This window comes from Pelophylax lessonae, assembly GCF_965119305.1.
Source record: "Pelophylax lessonae genome assembly, chromosome: 5".
Classification (NCBI taxonomy): Eukaryota; Metazoa; Chordata; class Amphibia; order Anura; family Ranidae; genus Pelophylax; species Pelophylax lessonae.
Window position 1 is genome coordinate 189,824,533 of NC_138772.1, and position 22,493 is coordinate 189,847,025.

At 42.4% G+C, this 22,493-nt stretch overlaps 1 protein-coding gene across 1 annotated transcript in view; it reads left to right on the top strand.

Moving 5' to 3' along the window:
• LOC309556458 (epidermal growth factor receptor-like) overlaps positions 1 to 22,493 on the top strand; it is a 285,296-nt gene that overhangs the window by 233,955 nt on the left and 28,848 nt on the right. The window contains exon 15 of the mRNA XM_082258918.1: positions 15,581 to 15,780. Coding sequence (XP_082115044.1) covers positions 15,581 to 15,780 — 200 coding nt within the window. The remainder of the gene's footprint in view (positions 1 to 15,580; positions 15,781 to 22,493) is intronic.

The following is a 22,493-nucleotide window of genomic DNA, read 5'->3' on the forward strand; positions in this document are numbered from 1 at the left end:
ACATACAACCAGGTGTTCATGCTGTTGTAATGGCAGCCATCATCTCTGGTGAGTGTTCAGTTTACTGGGACGCGGTGGCTGGCCTCTGAGCACTCTGTTAGAAATGACATGTTCACTTTATGAGTTGTTGGATGTGGTTTCACTCTACTACTCCACTGGACTTTCCAAATATGTTTTTTTGCTTCTATCATGGAGGACTGCATATATTAATTGATGATTTCTTCACTTTATATTATTGACTGTTTATTATTTTTGGCGCTACACACTTTTTTTACACTATTTTTATAAGCTGGATATACCACTTGTTTGTGACAGCAGCCATCTCACCACAGCGTAGAGACCTTTTGTGCTATTTTATCGTTTGCTAAAAGCATGAGGACAGGCAGATAGCAGAGCAAGGACCATACCTCCTAACTGTCTGAGATGAGAAAGGACATCTTTCTGCAGTATGTATGCAAAGACACAGCCCTGCCAGACGCTATTTTGCAGATCATGAACTATTGTGCAAAAATTGATTGGAAAAAACCACAAGTGCTTTTTAACCCCTACTTTTTCTTCATAGGATATTATGGCTTTGCAAAGTAATACATGCAATACTATAGAGCAGGGGTGTCAAACTCAATTTCATTGCGGGCCGCATCCGCATTACGGTTGCTCTCAAAGGACCTGTTGTATCTATAAGACTATATGAATATATTTACTCGTTATCATTAAGTAATTGCCTCTGTATTGAATTATTACTGGTCTCATTATTAACTAAAGCCTTAAGCTGTGAAAGACAGGTGCATAGTGGCATGGAGCCCACTCACACTCCTTGGGGGGAGCAGAAACAAGCATCTCCATGGCTGCAAAAAGAAGTGCAGGATCTGTAGGAGGAGCACTTTCCTCCTCTCTGTGGTACTGCTGGGACAAGGTGGGGGCGGAGATGAGGGGGGTGCTGTAGCTGCAGGAGAGGTGTGTGGGCCACATGAAATGGCTGGAGGGCCTCATTCACCCCCCCCCCCCGGCCTTGTGTTTGACACATGTGCTATAGAGGTTGGATTACAGTTTTAGCACAGTATAACATGTTTGGTAGGTAAACAGTGTATTTTGTTTGAGTTCTGTGCATCAGATCAAAAAAGAGGGATAACTGAGGAGGAAACAGAGGGATGTGAATCCAAAAGAGGGACAGTCTCCAAATAAGGGACAGTTGAAAACCATTAAGGACTATTACATTTCAGGTGACCAATCTACTCAAACTCCAAGAGTAGGTTAAGATAAGTAAGGGAGCAAATTGAAAAGGTTTTATTAGTATAGCTGTATATTTATGATAAATACGGGATGGAGATTCATATTCTCTCAAAAAACCAATGGTGATTGTTTTTAAATCACAGTGATTCCTTTACAGTGGTCTTACCATGATCCTCTGATCCCTTTCTCTACCCGAGCTTTCTGGGCAGAATCATTGCCAAGCATTAAATACAATAGTTCTGTCCATACAGCTGCAAATCCAATCCAGCAAGTAAAATTTAAAAGAGAATGTAGAACCAATTATTATGCTTAAGTCTTCTTCACACCAGCAGCCATGCTACAACATGGAGGCAATTGTGAGTGCTCCATGCAGGACAGTGTGATGCACTGTATTCAGCATACTGCATTGTTTACCTTTTATGTTTTAATGGTTTTTATTGAATTTAAGCAACAAGACAAACAAAGGAAGAATATAACATTGGTTGCCATGGGTATACAATGCAGTATAAATTCAGTATAATGACATAAAAAGAGAAAGAAATAAGGGTTACAATAATGTACACGTAGCAGTCCTATATGACTTGACAAGTAAGATAGCAAGAGTATAGCTAAAGTAGGAAGATCCTTATGGTATACAGCCTAAAGCTTAGTCGTACCATTCTAACCAATAAAACCAATGTTGATTAATGGAAGAAAGACATATAGTTACATAGTTAGTCAGGTTGAAAAAAGACACAAGTCCATCTAGCTCACACCAATAAAAAAAACGAAAAAACAAACAAACCCCCTTCCAAAGCAAAAAACATGCATTGGTAGGAGCCATAAGTATGCACCAAGGAGATTACTTTGTCTATATTGACTGGATCAGATGTTTTCCAGTGGCGGGCAATGGTCAGCCTTGCTGCTAAGAGAATATGGATCGTTACACAGCGCAGTTGCTGAAGAATTTTATTGATGCCAATACTCAACAAAGCAAATTCTGGAGTTGGGTTTAGAGAGATTTTAGTGACGTTGTACAGAAGTGTGAACACTTCCGACCAGAAAGTAGATAACTTGTCACATTCCCAAAAGATGTGGAGTGAACTACTTGATTGCCCATAGTTCCTCCAGCAATAAGGTGAATTAGAATGGGTAAATGTGTGGATCTAGGATTGGATGATATACCAGCAGAAAGTGTGTTTAAAAATGAGTTCCCAAAGGTTGGCGGAGCGAGTTGCTTGGAAGCTAGATGTCAGTGCAGCTCGCCATTGAGAATCGCCAAATGATTGGCCTATGTCCCTTTACCATTTCAGCATCGGAGATAGTTTGTTAAAGGCGGTTTTGTCCTGTAATAGATTGTAGAATAGGGTAATACTTTTACAGTGTGAGTACTCACTAACTCGTGTACATACGTATGGAGATGGGGGTTGCATAATAGGCAGTGGGTTAAATATACTTAAATACTGTTTACCTTTTGTTCCAAACTTTATTTAACCACCTCTTGCCTGCCGTATAGACAGATGACGGCAGAGCAGTCGGCTCTTGTTCTGGGACAACGTCATATGACGTCGGCTCAGTTTACCCGCAATCGCGCACGCGCAGCATGGTGCTTGCTGGCACGCCATGTCACTGGGACACGCCGCAACCCCGATCTCAGCAAAAAGCCGCGGCCGCAGTCAATCACATGTAAATGAGGAGATGCTGTTTATTGGCTCTCTTCGCCTCACACTGACAGAGTGTGAGGTGAGAAGAGCCGATCAGCGGCATCTCCTCACAGAGGAGATGTGTAAAGATAATCAGGGCACTGATTATCAGTGCCCTGATTACAATGCAGCCCCAACAGTGCCCATCAGTGATGCCACTCTATGCCCATCAGTGACACTAGCCTGTACCCTTCAGAGACACCAGTCTGTGCCCATCAGTGATGCTTATCAGTGCTGCCTTTCAGTGCCCATCAGTGCCCATCAGTGCCCATCAGTGCCTGTCCATCAGTGCCACCTATTAGTGCCCATCAGTGCCACCTTTCAGTAACCAACAGTACCACCTTTTAGTGCCCATCAGTGTCGCCTATCAGTGCTCATCAGTGTCACCCATCAGTGCCCTTCAGTGCCACCTCATTAGTGCCCATCGGTGCCGCCTCATCAATGGCCATCGGTGCCAGCTCTTCAGTGCCCATCAGTGCAGCCTATCATTGCCCATCTGTGCAGCTTCATCAGCGCACATCAGTGAAGGATAAAAATCACTTATTTACAAATTTTCTGACAGCAGCTAAGAAAACCTTCTTTTTTCTTCAATATTGTTGGTCTTTTTACGTTTTTTTAGCAAAAAATAAAAAACCCAGCGGTGATTAAATACCACCAAAAGAAAGCTCTATTTGTATGAAGAAAATTATAAAAAAATCATTTGGGTACAGTTTTGCATGACCGCGCAAGTGTCAATTACAGTGCAACAGCACCAAAAGCTGAAAATTGGCCTGGGCAGGAAGGGGGTGAAAGTGCCCTGTATTGAGGTAGTTAAATGTCAAAGTGGATTTTCATTCAGTTCTATTCACTGCAGCATGTTGTGATGCTGTGTGTTATGTATTTGTTCATTTTAAGAAAATTTTTATTGCATTTTTGCTTTAAAAGCTTTAAGATATAGTAGAAGGAGTTAGAGTAGGAAGTTTGTGTGATTAATAAAAATCTTTTAGCAGTCTGTTTACACTGCTGAGACAACACACTATGTACTGTGCTGTCTTGCATATCTGCCAACTGTCTCATTTTTGCAGGGACCCTGCCCCGGGTAATTTAATTTGTCCCGGCTGTCCATAAATGCCCGTTACGGGCAGCCGGTGCCCGTAAAAAAAATGGTTGCGTGCCGAAATCGTAACTGCGCATGCGCCGTTCCGACGCCTGCCGGGCTTGGGAAAGCTCGTACAAGCTCGGCCGGGCGGGCGCATGCGCAGTTACGTATTGGAGCCGTTTTTAAATTAAAGGCACTCGTTCTCAGCAGCGCCGGCTGCCACAGTCAGCTGCAGAGAAGGACCATCACCCAGGAGTGCTGCTGGACACTACTTGCCCCTTGCAGGGGATGAACATATTCTGTGGAAGGTGTGAAAGCCTTTAATTTTGAATGGGTTTGGGGGCCAATCTCTGACAAGTAGAAGCATTCAAAGGAGAAAATGTAAGAGATAGGCAGAGGCACTTCCTGGAATTAAACAACAGGACTTCAAGGACCATTGGAAACTTATTCTGTACCTACTACCTTTCATCAAAAATAAACATAGGATTTATGAGTGCAAGGCTTTGCTTACAAAAATAATGGTATGCATTAAAACTTGGAAAAGCTTATATTGAAAGAACCATTTTAAATTACAATTTCAGCCTTAAGGGAGGGCAAATGTAACCAAAGTGTTTTCAATGAGAATGTGTCACTTATGATATAATTTAATATATGTGCACCTCCCTTTTCAATTTCCTGTAATTCTCTCTTTATTGAGTAGACCCTATAATCTACCCTATAATGACAAATAGGCGTAGATTAATTGTGTGGAGTGGGCGGAGCTTCAGGGAAGCAGCTGTGGTAAGTAATTGATAGCTGTGCTGCAAAGTGTCCCTGGAAATTTTTTTCAAATGTTGGCAACTATGGTCTTGTGCTGCAGTGAAAAAAAGTACTGCAGTACGTACCTTAATTTTTTAAATCTCAGCTTTTTATCTCAGCTTCTGTTCTTTGGCTCTGGTACATTTAGGCCTAGCCTTGCTCATTAAAGGTATCAGTGTTGGTCACATTCACAGTGCAGTGCCATCTACAGTCTCTTTTTTTATATTTAAGACTGTAGCAAGGGTATCAACATAAACCTGCATATGACAATTTCTCAGTGGCAGCTGAGAAGCAAGTATAACATACTTTTAGACACAGTAGGGATATTATCTGTAGTAAATTACCTGCTTGTACCTATTGTGTCTCTAGCTCATTTCAACCAATTTTTACTTCTTAACCACTTCCCGATATACTGCTACAGGGCGTCCGTTCTGTCCAGAATCATGTATATATACGTAATTCTGCACACAGCGGGAGCTGATCAGTGGGTCCCTCAGACCAGATGTCCTTCGGGACCTGCTGGTCGTTCGTTACACTGACAGAATGCCAATCTGCCTATGTAAACAAGGCAGACTGTAAAGGTTCTTTCACATGGGGCAGACCGTGTGAAAGGACCCTTATTCTGTGAGTACAGAAGACATGGATCCTGTGTTTCTGCTTCACAGAAACACAGGATCCATGTCTTCTACTAGTAAAAGCACCTCCCCTACTACACTGAAACTTTACCTAGGCACACAGTTAACCCCTTGATCGCCCCTGATGTTAACCTATTCTTTGCTAGTGTCATTAGTACAGTGACAGTGTATATTTTTAGCACTGGTTACTGTATTAGTGTCAGTTTGGTGTCCAATTCATCTGCCGCAGTATCGCAGTCCTGCTATAAGTCACTGATTGCTGCCATTACTAGGAAACAAATACAATATATAAAAATACCCCAGTTTGTAGATGCCTTTTGCGCAAGTCAATCAATATACGCTTATTGGGATTTTTTACCAAAAACATGTAGCAGAATACATATTTTGTTAATGTTTGTTTTTTTAAATTGTCAGTCGTTCTTTGCTTCTAGCGCAAAAAATAAAAACCACAGAGGTGATCAAATACCACCAAAAAAAAAAGCTCTGTTTGTGGGAATAAAAGGCAACTTTATTTTGGTACAGTGTCGCACGACCACGTAGTTGTCAGTTAAAATAACGCAGTGCTTTATCGCAAAAAATGGCCTGGGAGGGAGGGAGGCAGTGCTGTATTTTGGCCTAGTCCAACTAGGCCCAGGCCTAGGGCGGCACTTTGCAGGGGGGCAGAAAAATAGCTGCCCCCACCTCCACCTGAGAGTCTATTGGCCACTATTTGCTAGAGCCGGCTGGCATCTAGCAACCAGTGACGTCATGGCCGTGACACCCTGGCCCTGGCCATGATTCAAAGTGGAGGAGGTTTTAACTTCCTCCTCCACACCTAGTGCTTGTGGGGCCCAAAGAGTCCTATTGGTCCGGTGACAGTGGGGTGCAGGGCAATAAAGAAAAATTCACCAATCCACCGCCGACAGCAGCTGCTGCTGCTGAGCTGCGACATCTTCATACAGCAAGCGGGCACCTGGCCAACCCTGGAAGCTGGCTAGAACTGAGAGCCTGCGAGGGAGAAGACCTCAACTGCCACGGCGCCACCCTGTCCTAAGCACCAGTGAGTGCAGCATCCCTGGCGCCTCCCAGAGCCTGCACTCCTCAAACCTACTCTCTGCTCCCAGCTGGGACATCAACAGGCTGACCAAGGGCCCAAAAGATTAGGACAGGCAGGAGGTAGGTACATCAGGAAGGGGTGGGCAAATTTAAATAGGAGGGGGAGGGGGGGCGCCCAATTTTAGTCTTGCCTAGGGCAGCACAAAACCAAAATACACCACTGGGGGAGGGTGGGGGGTTTAGTGGTTAAATATGTCCTGCTGCTGGTCAACTTTACACTGCTGTAATTTCTGCCATCTCTTTATTCTTTTTGTAAAAGATTTGCCTGTACTATGTGTCTTTATTATATTTCAGACAGCTCTCTCTCTTAGGCCTCTTTCAGACGGGCAGATTCCAGCAGTGGATCTGCCTGCCCAGTGGGGAATCTGTCCACTGATCCCCACTGAGCAGGTGGATGACAGACCCGTGTCTGCTCCGCTTATACAGAGCTGACACAGACACATTCCACTTTCTTCAGTGGGTGGTCAGATGGAAACAGACCGCCTGTTTCTTTCCATCCGGCTGTTATCCGATCTGATCTGCCAGATGGATGGGGAATAAATCCCCGATCTGTCTGTTTTTAGCAGACAGGATTGGATCGGATGTCAGACACATGTCAGTGGACATCTCCAGCTACATAGAGGGCAATAAATGGTCTGATCTGGTCCACCTAAAAAACTGACCGGTGGATCTGTGTGCCCGTGTGAAAGGGGTCCTAATTCTTAACCACTTTAGGACCGCTCACATTGCTGCTACTGCGGCAATGTGGCACGATCCCGTCCAGTGACGTAGACCTACGTCGCTGGACTCCTCCCCCTGTAGGCGGCGCTTGCGCGCCGCCGGAGGCCCGCTCCCGCTGTTTTCTGTCACAGCGGGAGTCAGGCCAGGGGAGGAGCGGCGGCGATCGCCGCTGCTCTTTCCCGATCGTCGGGGAATCGAGTTTGGAGATCCGCCCGCCTGTGTAAACACAGCGGGCGGATCTCCTCAGTGACATGGAGTGACAGATCGCAGTGTTCAGCATAGCTGAACATCCGATCTGTCCCTGACTCACTCAGTCACCTCCCCCCACACACGTCAGTAAGCACTAGGCATACATTAACCCCTCCCTCTCCAATAAAATTAACCCCTTCCCTGCCAGTGTCATTTTTACAGTAACAGTGCATATATATAGCACTGATTACTGTAGTAATGTCACTGGTAACCCCAAAAGTGTCAAAAATGTCAGTCAGGGGTCTGATCTGTCCGCCGCAATGTCGCAGTTCCGCAAAAAAAATTGCAGATCGCCGCCATTACTCGTTAAAAAAAAAACACCAAAAATGACTGAAATCTTTCCCTTAGTTAGTAAACGCAATAACTTTTGCGCAAACCAATCAAAATACGCTTATTGTGATTTTTTTTTGCCAAACATATGTAGCAGAAAACAAATTGGCCAAAAATTTTAAAAAAATTTGATTTTTACATTTTTTGGGGGGGGATTTCATATAAAAAAATGTTAAAAATATTGTTGTTTTTTCAAAATAAACGCTATTTTTTTGTTTATAGCGCAAAAAGTAAAAATCGCACAGGTGATCAAATACCACCAAAAGAAAGCTCTGTTGTGGGAAAAAAAGGACGTAAATTTAATTTGGGTACGGCGTTGCACGACCGCGCAAGTGTCAGTTAAAGTCGCACAGTGCCGAATCGCAAAAAGTGGCCTGGACGTAAGACAGCAAAATCCTCCGGTGGTAAAGTGGTTAATGAGAATTTTTATAGAAATTGACCTGAGGCAGAACATCAGTGAGAACAGTGGCAGCCTCAGTGAACCAATTTTTATTGTTTGGTCGACCTGGCCTATTCCACTTGTAAAAAGCATGTGTCACTGTTAAAACTACTTAATAAAAGCCTTTTGGCTCAGATTGGGTTACTGCCGTTGTAAAAATCTGATTTGGTAGAGAGAATTATGTTATTTGCAGAATTCTCAATTGGATTGTTGTGATAGTAAGTGACCACTTATACTACTTGCTAATTCACCATTTTTAAATGCGATATTAAGTTTCTTCTTTGAGTAATCTCAAGTTTTCGGCTTTCTAAATCAAAAACCCCCAGTCACCGCAAGGTGTCATTTGTTGACACTTTAGCTGATACAAGCTAGCAGCATATCAACCCTTGCCTGTTGTATTCTTGAGGTCTTGAGGTAATGTCTGTGTAATCTTGAGGTCTATGGACCTCAAGTCACATCAAAGTCGGACAAAAGTAGATATGAATGGCACTCCTTGGAAATCATGGAGTACAACTTGTCATGCGACTGCAGTCCCAAGTCGCAGGACAAATCACACAAGTGTGAAAGTGGCCTAAGTGTCATGCTGTCTCGTTCCTCTGTTATCAGCATGAGTCACTTCTGGCAAGTTTTCCTGACATCAGAAGGCTAAAAGGTGACAGGGGAGGGATCCCCAGCTCACAGCCTGTAACTGACAGCCTCAGCTGTTCCTGTGTGCTGTGTGAGGAGGAGTGTGTCCCTTCCCTCCTATCAGCTCTCAGAGCTCTTGTACAGTGTGTATGTGCAGCTCCCCGCCCCCTGCTTTGTCATTCTGTGAACAATTATTTATATCTCTGAGTTTTACAAGAATGCACAGGACAAATTGCTTCAGATAAACAGGTACAACTTATGTAGGATGATTTGTTTTATCTCTGTGTATCACCTGATGCCAGTTACTTCACTAGGTATATGTAAGGGTTTACAACCATGGCAATGCTCAAAATAATGCTGTCTAAAGCCACAACTATGTTTTATAAAATTTTGGATAAAATGGTGAGGGGTTAGAACTGCTGCTTATTTGCTGCCTAGGTCACCACTAGGGAGATTCACTCTCTTTAACCACTTCTAGACCGGAAGGATTTGCTCCCTTAATGACCAGGCCACTTTTTTCAATTTGGCACTGCGTGACTTGAACTTGTAATTGCGCAGTCATGCAATGCTGTACCCAAAAATGGAAAAAATTAAATTTATGTCCTTCTTTTTCCCACAAATAGAGCTTTCTTTTTGTGGTATTTGATCGCCTATGCAGTTTTTATTTTTTGTGCTATAAACTAAAAAAAAACTCAATTTTGGTCATACATTTAGGCCAAAATGTATTTAGCTACATGTCTTTGATAAAAAAAAATCTCAATAAACGTATTTTTATTGGTTTGGGCAAAAGTTATAGCGTCTACAAACTATGGTGTATATACAGGAATTTACGCATCTTTTACTTTTGGACTGCCTATCTAATTTCTTGAGGTGCTAAAATGGCAGGGCAGTAACCCCCCCCCCCCCCAAATTACCCCTTATTGGAAAGTAGACACCCCAAGGAATGTCCTGAGAGGCATGTTGATCCCATTAAATATTTAATTTTTTTGTCACAGGTGTTGAATAATGACTAAAAAAAAATAAAAAAAATAATATTTTTTTTTACACAAAGTTATCAATGAAATGATATATTGCTCATACTTGCTATGGGTATATGTGGAATGACACCCCAAAACACATTTTGCTGCTTCTCTTGAGTAGGGGATACCCCATGTGTGAGACTTTTTGGCAGTCTAGCCACGTACATGACCCCGAAAACCAATCACGTCCTTCAGGCTTTCTAAGGGCGTAAATTGTTGATTTTACTCCTCACTACCTATCAGTTTTGGAGACTGCGACATCAACTGGTCCCCCCGTGTGTGATGCTGTCACACTGGGTGTTGATTTCCATCACGGCCCTTTGGGGTCCTGTGTGCACACAGCGGTGGCCTTTTGAGTCCCGGGAGCTGCGATGTATAAACAGGGTGGCTCCTCCCCCTGGCTGTCCCCGCCATTCCCCTTTGGAATGGGCGGGTCCACCCATACACCGGCGTCATGCCGCACCCCCAGCGTCACACGCCGGTGATACGCACCGACGTTGTTACGCTGCTGAGTGCATTTACTCCTGCGGGACTGGGGATGACCGCCAGATTGGCGTCCTTCTCCCCCACGAGATCACGGATGCCTTCGCCTCTGCCTGATCTGCCGCTCGCCCGCTACATGACGCTGGGGTCCTATGCTTTGCTGTTAACCTCGGACTCTCATGGTAAGCCTGGACACTGTGGCATTTCCTTTCCCTCCTTTCATTTCCTTTCCCCTCACTCTGTCTCCCTGGTGCTACTTTGCTCATTCAGTTTCTTCACCATTTCTATTCCACATTCCTGGTGGTTAGCTATGGCACTTGCTCACCACTCATTCACTCTGGGCTTTTGCACTATGGTGCTTCAGTTCACTCCCATCCCTCTCTTTTCCTCACATCTTCCTTCCCTTCTTTTCGGTTCATGTCACTTATACCATTTCCATACTCTGGCCATACACAGGCCCATATCACTCTGTTACTCCCATCTATTATTGATTTTTTCTCACACATTGTATTTCACATTTTTTCCCCCATATGGCAGATTCTGGATGGTGCATTCCTTCATCCCATTTCTTGTCACCCATGCACCATGGGCTCTCCGTTCTTGGCTTACACTCAGCAGGGACCCCTCAGCTCCCGGGTCAGACAAATGCCACTGTTGTCACACAGAGCAAACATATATCTCCCCATTCCAATTTTTATCGACCTGTGAGTATTTTTTACCTTTTTGAATGTCCACTATCACATTCAACCTTTTTGGCATTTTCATCAAACTACACATTCCTTACTCTGATATGTGTTCTCCCACAGATTTACTTTGAGTGCATCTATCTCTGAGGAAGCGAGCGCATAGCTCGCGAAACGCGTCATGAATCAACATGTCATTAAAAGTTTAGGATGAAGATTACTGTACTACTAATATGAATTTATATGTCATTAAGGTTATTCTGAAACCAAGCTGTAATGCAAGATGTACATCTTTATGCAATGTATTCCATTTTTACTGTATATTGTTTATATGTAGCCATGGGGCTTTCTCAATATGCATACTAGTGTATGACAACACTCATCACTTGTATACTTTTTATATTAGCGTAATAAAGTATGTCTTTTATTCTTGCATCCCAGTATTTTATTTCCAGCCCCTAACATTTACCTCACTCAAAGTCCTGCGGGTCTACCTCTCTTTTTTGTTTCCCTTTCTGAATGAGGGTGACACCAAGTCCCAAACGATCTTGCAGCTGCTCCCTATTTAGTCTGGGCAGTTGGGGGGCTCCATAGTGCTATCTTTTCCCTCGTAAAACCAGAAAGAACATGTATAGCCTGTTGCCCTGTCACAGAGCTTATACATCTTGACCCCATATCTGGCACGCTTGCTGGGCAGAAACTGTTTGAAAGCAAGACGGCCAGAAAACTTAATCAGGGACTCATCAACGCAGACAACTTGTTGGGGTGTATACAAGGCTGCAAATTTCTGGTTGAAGTGATTTACGAGGTTCCGAATCTTGTGGAGCCGGTCATATCCAGGGTCATCCTGAGGATGACAGAGTTAATTGTCACTAAACCGCAGAATTTGTTCATATCGAGGCCTGGCCATGGCAGCAGAGAACAATGACATATGGGGAATCGGGTCAGTGGACCAATATGACCGCAACTCACTTTTTTTAGTAATGCCCATGAGGAGGGATAGGCCCAGAAAGGTCTTAAATTCGGAAACAGTTTCCATCTGAATTCTCTGGCAAGGGTCAAATTTGCGTTTGCAGCGATGAACTGATCAGCATATAAATTGCGTTGGTCCACAATAGCTCTGTATAGATCTTCCGTGAAAAACAGCTCGTAAAAATCCAGGGAATTAAAATTGGCTGTTTCCACCTGAATTCTGGGTTGGCCAGTGAATGGGGGAAGTACGGGCGCTGCAGAAGTGGTGGGCTCCCAATCAGGATTTGCCAGCGCATCAGGGAGGACACTGTGAGCTCTACGGGTCTGTCTTCTAATTCTTGGTGGCTGCGGGACACTACCTTTGCTAGCCACCACACCAGCTTGAACTGCACTTATGGGACTCGTCACTACACCAAGTGATACTGCAGTGCTGATTTGACTACGACCAGGATGTACTAGGCTGCTGGTGCTTGCCAGTTCACCAGAAGGTTGAGCGGCACTAATACTGGCTCTCTGCTGCATGCGAGAACCCTGCAATTGCTGCACCTCAGCAACAGAAGAACGGGGTTGGGTACGGCGGACCTTAGAAAAACCTTAAAAAAAAAAAGTCCCGCAGCGGAGGAGAAATCCGGAGCGGCCGTGTGAAAGAAGCGTATGTGTATTATTATTTTGTGGAAAATTACAATAAAAGAGATATTGAAAGAGAAATCTTTATTGGGGGGAGGGCGGGTAGCCTAAATGAATCTGGGGCTGCCGCTAACTAATACAAACTGTCTACCTCACTAAAATCACAAGTGACACTAATACAGTAATCAGTAAAAAAAAAACTATTTACTGTGTATTAGTGTGCACTGTGAAGGGGTTAACTGGGGGTGATCAGGGGGTTAAATCTTTATTAGGGGGGGTGGCGGGTACCCTAAACCTATCTGGGCCTGCCGCTAACTGATACAAACTGTCTACCTCACTAAACTCACAAGTGACACCAATACAGTCAAAAATCGATATACTCGTATGTAGTGTGCACTGTGAAAGGGTTAACTGGGGGGGGTGATCAGAGGGTGATCAAGGGGTTAAATGTGTACCTCTCTGTGCTGGTGCAAGTGTAGTGCTTAGATGTTCTCACTGTGACCGTTCTCTTCTCTGGCTGAATCCAAAAAGGACGCCAGGAGAGAAGATTACATCACTTCCCCTGTTTGTGTTTACATGACACAGGTAGAGGACGTGATGCCATTGGTTCAGAACCAATCACCAGGTCCAGGCCAAAAATCACTGGTCTGGACCTGATGATTGATTGGTTCTGAGCCAAATCAGTCCATTGCGGGGCCGGCGGGGGCAGGCGCGCCCCCCTAGCCCTGCTCGAGACCACCGTACAGATACGGCGGTTTGTGCAGGAGAGCCAGATTGCTGCAGTATATGTGCGACGGCTGGTCTTAAACCGGTTAAAGTGTTACTAAACCCAGGACCCTGCATTCACTATATCTGGTCTCCCACAGTACACAGAACACACAAATATTTTAGTAAATATAAACTGCTAAATACCTTTTCTCAACAGCAGTATATAGTAGTCTTGTGACTTCTTTCGGGGTCTGGTTAAAGCTTGTAGGATGAGTTTTCATTCTACTCTAACTGTCCTATGAGGCTGCAGAACTCCTGACCCTCTGTCTGTACAGTGCTGATTGGCCCTGTGCTGATCATATGCACTCTCCCGAGAAGAAAAAAACTCTCTAGCAATACACATCAAACTGAGCATATGCAGAGTGATTCCAAATGCCCTGTACTATCAAAAGATGGATTGGGGACAGTGGAAGAAGGGAAGGATCAGAGTATACAGGATCAAACAGCCTTTTTACATAATGCAGAGGATTAACCCACAGTGAGTATAACAAGCGAGCTTTACTGCATACACAGACTGATTTTACTGTTGTGACACTTTAATTGTCCTGCTTAACATTACCACTGAGACTGAAAGTAAGAGAAAATCCAAAAGTAGTTGTGATCAGAACAAAAATAGGGTATATCTTCCAACATCACACTTGTTCCAGCGACAGCCATCTAAGAGGAGATTTTGCTCACTTTAAAGGAATTTCTTCTCACTTGTGTTTACAGGAGTGAGGTGAAATCTTTCCATTGGAACACAGATGGCAAAAAACAACCTTGCTTGAGAGGCGCTTCTAAGTGTAGCAATATGGTTACATTTTGTGAAGGTATAACATTTAGGAGCTCGCATGGTTGATGATTAAACAGGAACATGTAGGTATGCAGCCATCCGGGGTAAAGCTGTCCACATAGACCATCCGCCAATCAATGTCATCCCTTCCACGCTGCACTCCATGAGCGCTTCAAGCCTCGTTTTCAGATCGCTCTACTGCAGGGTAGTTTTCCCGGTCACAACTGTAGACTGACGGTGGGAGGATGGTCTATGTGGACAGCTTTACCCTGGATGCCTGCATACTTAGTTGTGCCATATGAGTTGCTCAAATGTTGTACCTTCATTAAATGTATACAAAAGGAAATCCCCAATGGTGTGGGACTATGAATGCCACTAGACACTGTATATCAAAGTTAAAATAGTAAATTTTATTAAACACTAGGTCAAGACAAAAACAATTGTACAGATAAAAATAAAGACATCAACATAACATAGAGAGAGGGGCATATAAAAATCGCATGCAATTGACATGTACCAGACCACATTGAAGACGTTCAGGTGCACATGGTGGATTTGAACCGGAAAAGAGACCCCACGCGTTTCGGGCGTCAAACGGCCCTTCCTCAGGGGTCAACCAGAGTTCCAAAAGCACCTTTTGGAACTCTGGTTGACCCCTGAGGAAGGGCCGCCATGTTGATGTCTTTATTTTTATCTGTACAATTGTTTTTGTCTTGACCTAGTGTTTAATAAAATGTACTATTTTAACTTTGATATACAGTGTCTAGTGGCATTCATAGTCCCACACCATTGGGGATTTCCTTTTGTATACATTGACTAGGGATGATGGCCACTAGCACTGGGTACTAGGTGCTGGGATTACTGTTTACTCTACCTTCATTAAATGTAACCATATTGCTACACTCAGAGGTGCCTCTCTTCTCTTTTATACTCTGTAGCTCCTGCTGGATTTTGCTTCTAATCCCCTTGTGGAGGCGCCATTTGTGGATGGACATTTTATGGTTACACAACCTATCACATTGCTATGATCTTTTTATATGGACTATAAACTGAAGGATTTATGAATAAATGGTTGTGGAACGAATCATCTGAGTTTCCATTATTTCTTATGGGGAAATTCGCTTTGATATACGAGTGCTTTGGATTACCTGCATGTTTCCGGAACAAATTATGCATTCAATCCAGGGTTTTACTGTATATCTTCAACATGTCTTTGAAGATAAGCTTTATTTTGTCATGACTGTTTAAAATACTGAAATTTTTTCTAATAAAGATGCGTTTAAAAATTCCCTACGCCTTCAAAAAAAAAAAAAAAAGTTTTTGTCTTATTATTAAACTGCAATGTAACAACTGTTTTCTTTCTTATATTCTAGTGGACAAAATATCTCTCTTGTGATAATGGACCAAGAAATAACATCTCTGGGATTGCGGTCACTAAAAGAAGTGAGTGATGGTGATGTTCTAATTAGAAATAATAAAAATCTTTGCTTTGCGGATTCCATCGACTGGAAGCCTATCTTCAGAACAAACCAACAGGCAAGAATTTACAACAATAACCCTGCCGAAGAATGTGGTAGGTTTACATTTATTTAAATTATTTATTTTCAATTTTCAAAAATACATCCATGCAGAACAGAACAATGTCAATATACTCACTGACAAAAAACCATTATGGAACATCACTGAATTTTAGGTATTCTCTGTAAGTGCCGGTTCACACTATTGCGATGGCAGACATTGCATGTGATTCGGAGCGCACTGCTCCTAAAATCACATGCGATGTCTGTGCGATGCGAATTCAGCCATACAGTTTGTATGGCTGAATTCGCACCCCAATCGCAGTGAACTCGCACAGGACCCATTTTTTTGGTCCGCAGCAGAATCAGATTGCATGGTGGTTCACACCAGTGCGATCCGATCCCTGTGTGAACTGTCAGATCGCACTGCGATATGCGATCTGACCTGGGGGTATCATTAAATTTGAAATGACACCCCCAGCGTATCGCATAGGGCAGTGTGAACTGCCTGTGCTGCGATTGCGATGTGGGAACACGCAGTAGATTCGCAGTGTTCCCGCATTGTAATAGTGTGAACCGGCACTAAGTTCTGTCAGATGTAACAGAGGGGAACAATGGAACAATGGACTAGAAGAAGCAATTTGCCCTAATTGTTTGTAAACACACAGTGGGCTCAATTCACCAAAGAATATCTCACAAGATAATTAAATCATGTGACCCATTTTTCCAATTATCTCATGAGAGGCGGAAAATGTCAATTTACTATCACCTCATGAGTTAGTTACCTGACAAACTAAAAACATGAGGTAAATAACTCAAAAACAGCGTTAAAGTCAATTCACTAAGTAAATAAATAAATGCATGAGTTAAAGAGGTTGTAAACCTCAGAAAAATAAATAAATAAAAACTGAAAGACAAAGGCATAAAGAGCTAGTTCATTATGAAATACTTTACTTACCTTAGAACGAAGCCCCAACAGTGCCGCCCACTTACCGGTAACATGGCTGACACCTTCAGCCGCCTTTCTTCCGGGTTCGTGTCATCTGGCTTTCTGATTGGCCAGAGCCGCGATGGCGTCACTCCCGGCATGCGTGCGGGAGCCGCTGTTCACAGAACAGGGCTCTGAAGGAACGGCACGGGTGGCTGTTCCTTCAGAGCGCATGCGCCGATGATGTCTTAGGCTGCATGCAATGTAAATATCTCCTTAAACGGTGTAAGTTTAGGAGATATTTACAGTACCTATAGGTAAGTATTATCATAGGCTTACCAATAGGTACAAACACTACTTGGGGGTTTACAATCACTTTAAATAAGTATTGGTCCAGACATGAGGTATTTAACCACTTAAGCCCCGAAGGATTTGGCTGCTCAAAGACCAGGTCCCTTTTTTTAACTTGGCACTGCGTGACTTTAACTGAAAATTGCGCGGTCATGCAATGCTGTACCCAAACAAAATTTTCGTCCTTTTTTTTCCACAAACAGAGCTTTCTTTTGGTTGTATTTGATCACCTCTGCCCTTTTTATTTTTTGCGATATTAATAAAAAAGAGCGAAAATTTTGAGAAAAAATAACATTTTCAACTTTCTTTTAAAAAATATCCAATATACTCAATGTATGTCATATATTTTGGCCAAAATGTATTTAGCTACATGTTTTGACAAAAAAAATCTCAATGAGCGTATTTTTATTGGTTTGCGCAAAAGTTATAGCATCTACAAACTATGGTGTAAATACTGGAATTTATGCAGCTTTTACTTTCTGACTGCCTTTCTCATTTCATGAAGTGCTAAAATGGCAGGGCAGTACATAACCCCCCCAAATTACCACTTTCTGGAAAGAAGACATCATAAGGAATGTCCTGAGAGGCATGTTGAGCTCATTGAATATTTAATTTCTTTGTCACAGGTGTTTGAAAAATTACAAAAACTTTTTTTTTTTTTTTTTTACACAAAGTTGTCATTGAAATTATATATTGCTCATGCATGCCATGGGTATATGTGTAATTACACCCCAAAATATATTCTGCTGCTTCTCCTGAGTACAGGGATACCACATATGTGAGACTTTTCGGGAGCCTAGCTGTGTACGGAACCCCGAAATCCAATCACCACCTTCAGAATTTCAAAGGGCGTACATTTTTCATTGCATTTTCTCACTACCTATCACGGTTTAGGAGGCCCTGAAATGTCAAGATACCACAACCCCCCCCCCCCCCAAATTACCCCATTTTGGAAAGTAGACACCCAAAGCTGTTTGCTGAGAGGCATGGGGAGTCTGTGGAATATTTTATATTTTGCCACAAGTTTGGGGAAAATTACATTTTTTTTTTACACAAAGTTGTCACTAAAAGATACATTTCTCACACATGACATGGGTATATGTGGAATGACACCCCAAAATAAATTCTGCTGCTTCTTCTGAGTATGGAGATACCCCATGTGTGAGACTTTTTGGGAGCCTAGCTGTGTACGGGACCCCGAAAACCAATCACCATCTTCAGGTTTTCTAATGGCGTAAATTTTTGATTTTTCTCCTCACTACCTATCACAGTTTCGGAGGCCCTGAAATTTCAAGATGGCACAAAACCCCCCCAAATGACCCCATGTTGGAAAGTAGACACCCCAAGCTATTTGCTGAGAGGCATGGCGAGTCCATGGAATATTTTATATTTTGCCACAAATTTCAAGAATATTACATTTTTTTTTAAATTTATTTTCTTTTAACACAAAGTTTTCACTGAAAGATAAATTGCTCACACATGCCATGGGTATATGTGGAATGACACCCCAAAGTACATTCTGCTGCTTCTCCTGAGTACAGGGATACCACATATGTGAGACTTTTCGGGAGCCTAGCTGTGTACGGGACCCCGAAAACCAATCACCACCTTCAGAATTTCAAACGGCGTACATTTTTCATTGCATTTTCTCACTACCTATCACGGTTTAGGAGGCCCTGAAATGTCAAGATACCACAACCCCCCCCCCCCCCCAAATTACCCCATTTTGAAAAATAGACACCCAAAGATGTTTGCTGAGAGGCATGGCGAGTCCATGGAATATTTTATATTTTGCCACAAATTTCAGGAAAATTACATTTTTTTCTAAATGTATTTTCTTTTAACACAAAGTTTTCACTGAAAGATAAATTGCTCACACATGCCATGGGTATATGTGGAAAGACACCCCAAAGTACATTCTGCTGCTTCTCCTGGGTACAGGGATACCACATGTGTGAAATTTTTTGGGAGCCTAGCTTTGTACGGGACCCCGAAATCCAATCACCACCTTTAGGTTTTCTAATGGCGTAAATTGTGCACTTCACCTCCACTACCTGTCACAGTTTCAGATGCCCTAAAATTTCAAGATAGCACAAAACCCCCCCAAATTATCCCATTTTGCAAAGTAGACACTCCACGTTATTTGCTGAGAGGCATGGTGAGTCCATGGAATATTTTATATTTTGCCACAAGTTTCGGGAAAATTATCATTATTATTTTTTTTATGTTTTTTTACACAAAGTTGTCACTAAATTATATATTGCTCACACATGCCATGGGTATATGTGAAATGGCACCCCAAAATACATTCTGCTGCTTCTCCTGAGTATGGGGATACCCCATGTGTGAGACTTTTTTGCAGTGTAGCCGAGTACAGGACCCCGTAACCAATCACCACCTTCAGGCCCTCCAAGGGCGTGAATTGTTGATTTCACTCCTGACTACCTATCACAGTTTTCGGAGGCCATGAAATGCCAAGACAGCTAATGCCCCCCCCCCCCAATGACCCCTATTCTGAAAGTAGACACCCTAAGCTATTTGCAGAGAGGCATGTTGAGTGTTTTGCAGATCTCACTTTTTGTCACAAAGTTTTGGAAATTGAAAAAAAAGAGGAAAAAAATGCATTTTCCTTTTTTTTTCTTAATTTTCCAAAATAAATGAGAGCTGCAAAATACTCACCATGCCTGTCAGCAAATAGCTTGGAGTGCCTACTTTGCAAAATGGGGTTATTTGGGTGGGTTTTGTGCTATTTTAGCATTTAATGGCCTTCAAAACTGTGATAGGTAGTAAGGAGTGAAATCAACGATTTACACCCTTACAAAGCCTGAAGGTGGTGATTGGTTTTCGGGGTCCTGTACGTGGCTAGACTGCCAAAAACTGTCTCACACATGGGGTATCCCTGTACTCAGGAGAAGCAGCAGAATGTATTTTGGGGTGTCATTCCACATATACCCATGGCATGTGGGAGCAATATATCATTTAGTGACAACTTTGTGTAACAAAAAAATAAATAAATAATAATAATTTTCCCGAAACTTGTGGCAAAATATAAACTATTCCATGGACTCACCATGCCTGTCAGCTAATAGCTTGGAGTGTCTACTTTTCAAAATGGGGTCATTTGGGGGGGTTTTGTGCTATCTTGAAATTTCAGGGCCTCTGAAACTGTGACAGGTAGTGCGGAAGTAAAATGTACAATTTAGGCCATTAGAAAACCTGAAGGCGGTAATTGGTTTTCGGGGTCCCATACACAGCTAGACTCCCAAAAAGTCTCACACATGTGGTATCCAAGTATTCAGGAGAAGCAGAAGAATGTATTTTGGGGTGTCATTTCACATATACCCATGGCATGCGTGAGCAATATATCATTTAGTGACAGCTTTGTGTAAAAAAACAAAAAAAAAACAAATTGTCACCTTCCCGAAACTTAAAATATAAAATACTCCATGGACTTAATATGCCTCTCAGCAAATAGCTTTGGGTGTCTACTTTTCAAAAGGGTGTCATTTGGGGGATGTTTCAACTGTCCTGGCATTTTATGCTCAATCTTAGCCACACATCACCCACTCTTCTAACCACTTGAAAACCAAGCCTTTTCTGTGACTTTTTGTTTACATGAAAAAATATATTTTTTTTACTAGAAAATTACTTTGAACCCCCAAACATTATATATTTCTTTAAAGCAGAGGCCCTACAGAACAAAATGGTGGATGTTGCAAATTTTTTTTTTCTTTACACTGTATTTGCGCACAGATTTTCCAAATGCAATTTCTGTGAAAAAAATATATTTTTTTTAAATTTAATTCACAAATACACTATATAATTCCAAATTGTTTGGTAGAATTTAAAAGATGATCTTATGCCAAGTACATAGATACCAAACATGACATGCTTTAAAAATTGTGCATGCCTGTGCAGCGGCAACAAACTACGTACATTTTTAAAAGTCTTTACAGGTTACCACTTTAGACTTACAGAGGAGGTCTACTGCAAGAATTACTGCCCTCAACCTGGCATTTGCGGCATTACCTTACTTGCATGCTGCAATTGTGGTTTACATATGTCACTAGACCAACACTTGCGTGCGCCTTTGCGCGCAAGCACAGGAGGACAGGGAAGCTTGTTTTTTTTTTGTTTTTTTTTTATTTTGCTTTTCTATGTTTTTTTGACACCTTCCTTTCATTTTTTTTTTAAATCATTTTTATTGTTATCACAGTGAATTTAAATATCCCCTATGATAGCAATCAGTAGTGACCGGTACTCTTTTTTAAAAAAATTGGGGTCTTTTAGACTCTGGATCTCTCCTCTGACCTTAACGCATCTGACCACACCAAAATTGTGTGATAAAATGCTTTCCCAATTTACCAATGGCGCTGCTTATTTCTGGCGAAACAGAAGTCATGAAATGCTCGTGGCTTCCGGTATCTTAGGCCATAGAGATGATTGGAGCCATTCTCATCTCCAATCAGCTCTATGGTTAGATAATTGAACCACTGGCTGCACTCTTGGGTTAATACGTGGGACAGGATATGTTGGGGGTGTTTTGGTTTTGAACTCTAGTAAGGCTATAAGTTTTGATATATGTACTGTATATCATGAAATGTAATTTGCCAACATCCCTGGTTTGCAGTCTAAAAGTATTTGGTTCCTCAGGCCAGTAAAGGGTGGGACTTTGAGGCAAATGTTAAACAATGCGATTCATGCAATTGTGCGATTTTCAAGTTTTTCATAAATACATATTTATTTTCAACTTAATACAAGTACATTGTGCTTCGTTGGGCAAGAAGCCCATCGGTGAGTAAGTGAAAGAATGTAAAGGTGTGACAATTGGGATTATGGTGACTTTAGAAACATATTCCCTGTCATCCATGCGTTTCTGGATGTTCAGGGGGCGTCTAAAAGCCAACGCGTTTCGGCTTCTGCCTGTTCGGCTTGTGCCTTTATCAAGGATTCACCATATCTACAATCATATTATTGATCGTACATGGAGGAAACCAATGTTTCTCTAATCGTAAGAGGTGTCAGCAGAAATTGGAGAACTTTATGTATATAGTTGAAAATGACTTACATTTGCTGGTATTGGATGGCGCTAGAAAGACCTGTATAAAGTGCACAGGAAAAGTTTCTTTCAAACAATGTCCCATTAAGTATAAAATATAAAATATAAATTGTGAAAGGCTGTTTACAGCCTTTAGCTAGTAAGTTACCTTTTCAAGTATGGAGGTGTATGCGGGATCTTCCAAATTCGGTGGGACAGGAGAGCCCGAGAAAAAACGCGGAAGGCGGGGGAAGGGGGGGGGGTCCCTTCCCACTGCTTGTAAAACCAGTCTAGCGGCCAATTATCCGCTAGGATTGCTTTTACATGTAAGCCGACCGCTAGCTGTAAAAAATTATACCAAGATGATGCCTAAATCTGCAGGCATCATACTGGTATAACCACTCAAAGTCCAGCAGCGTACCAGTACATTGCTGGTCCTTGTTTGGCATATA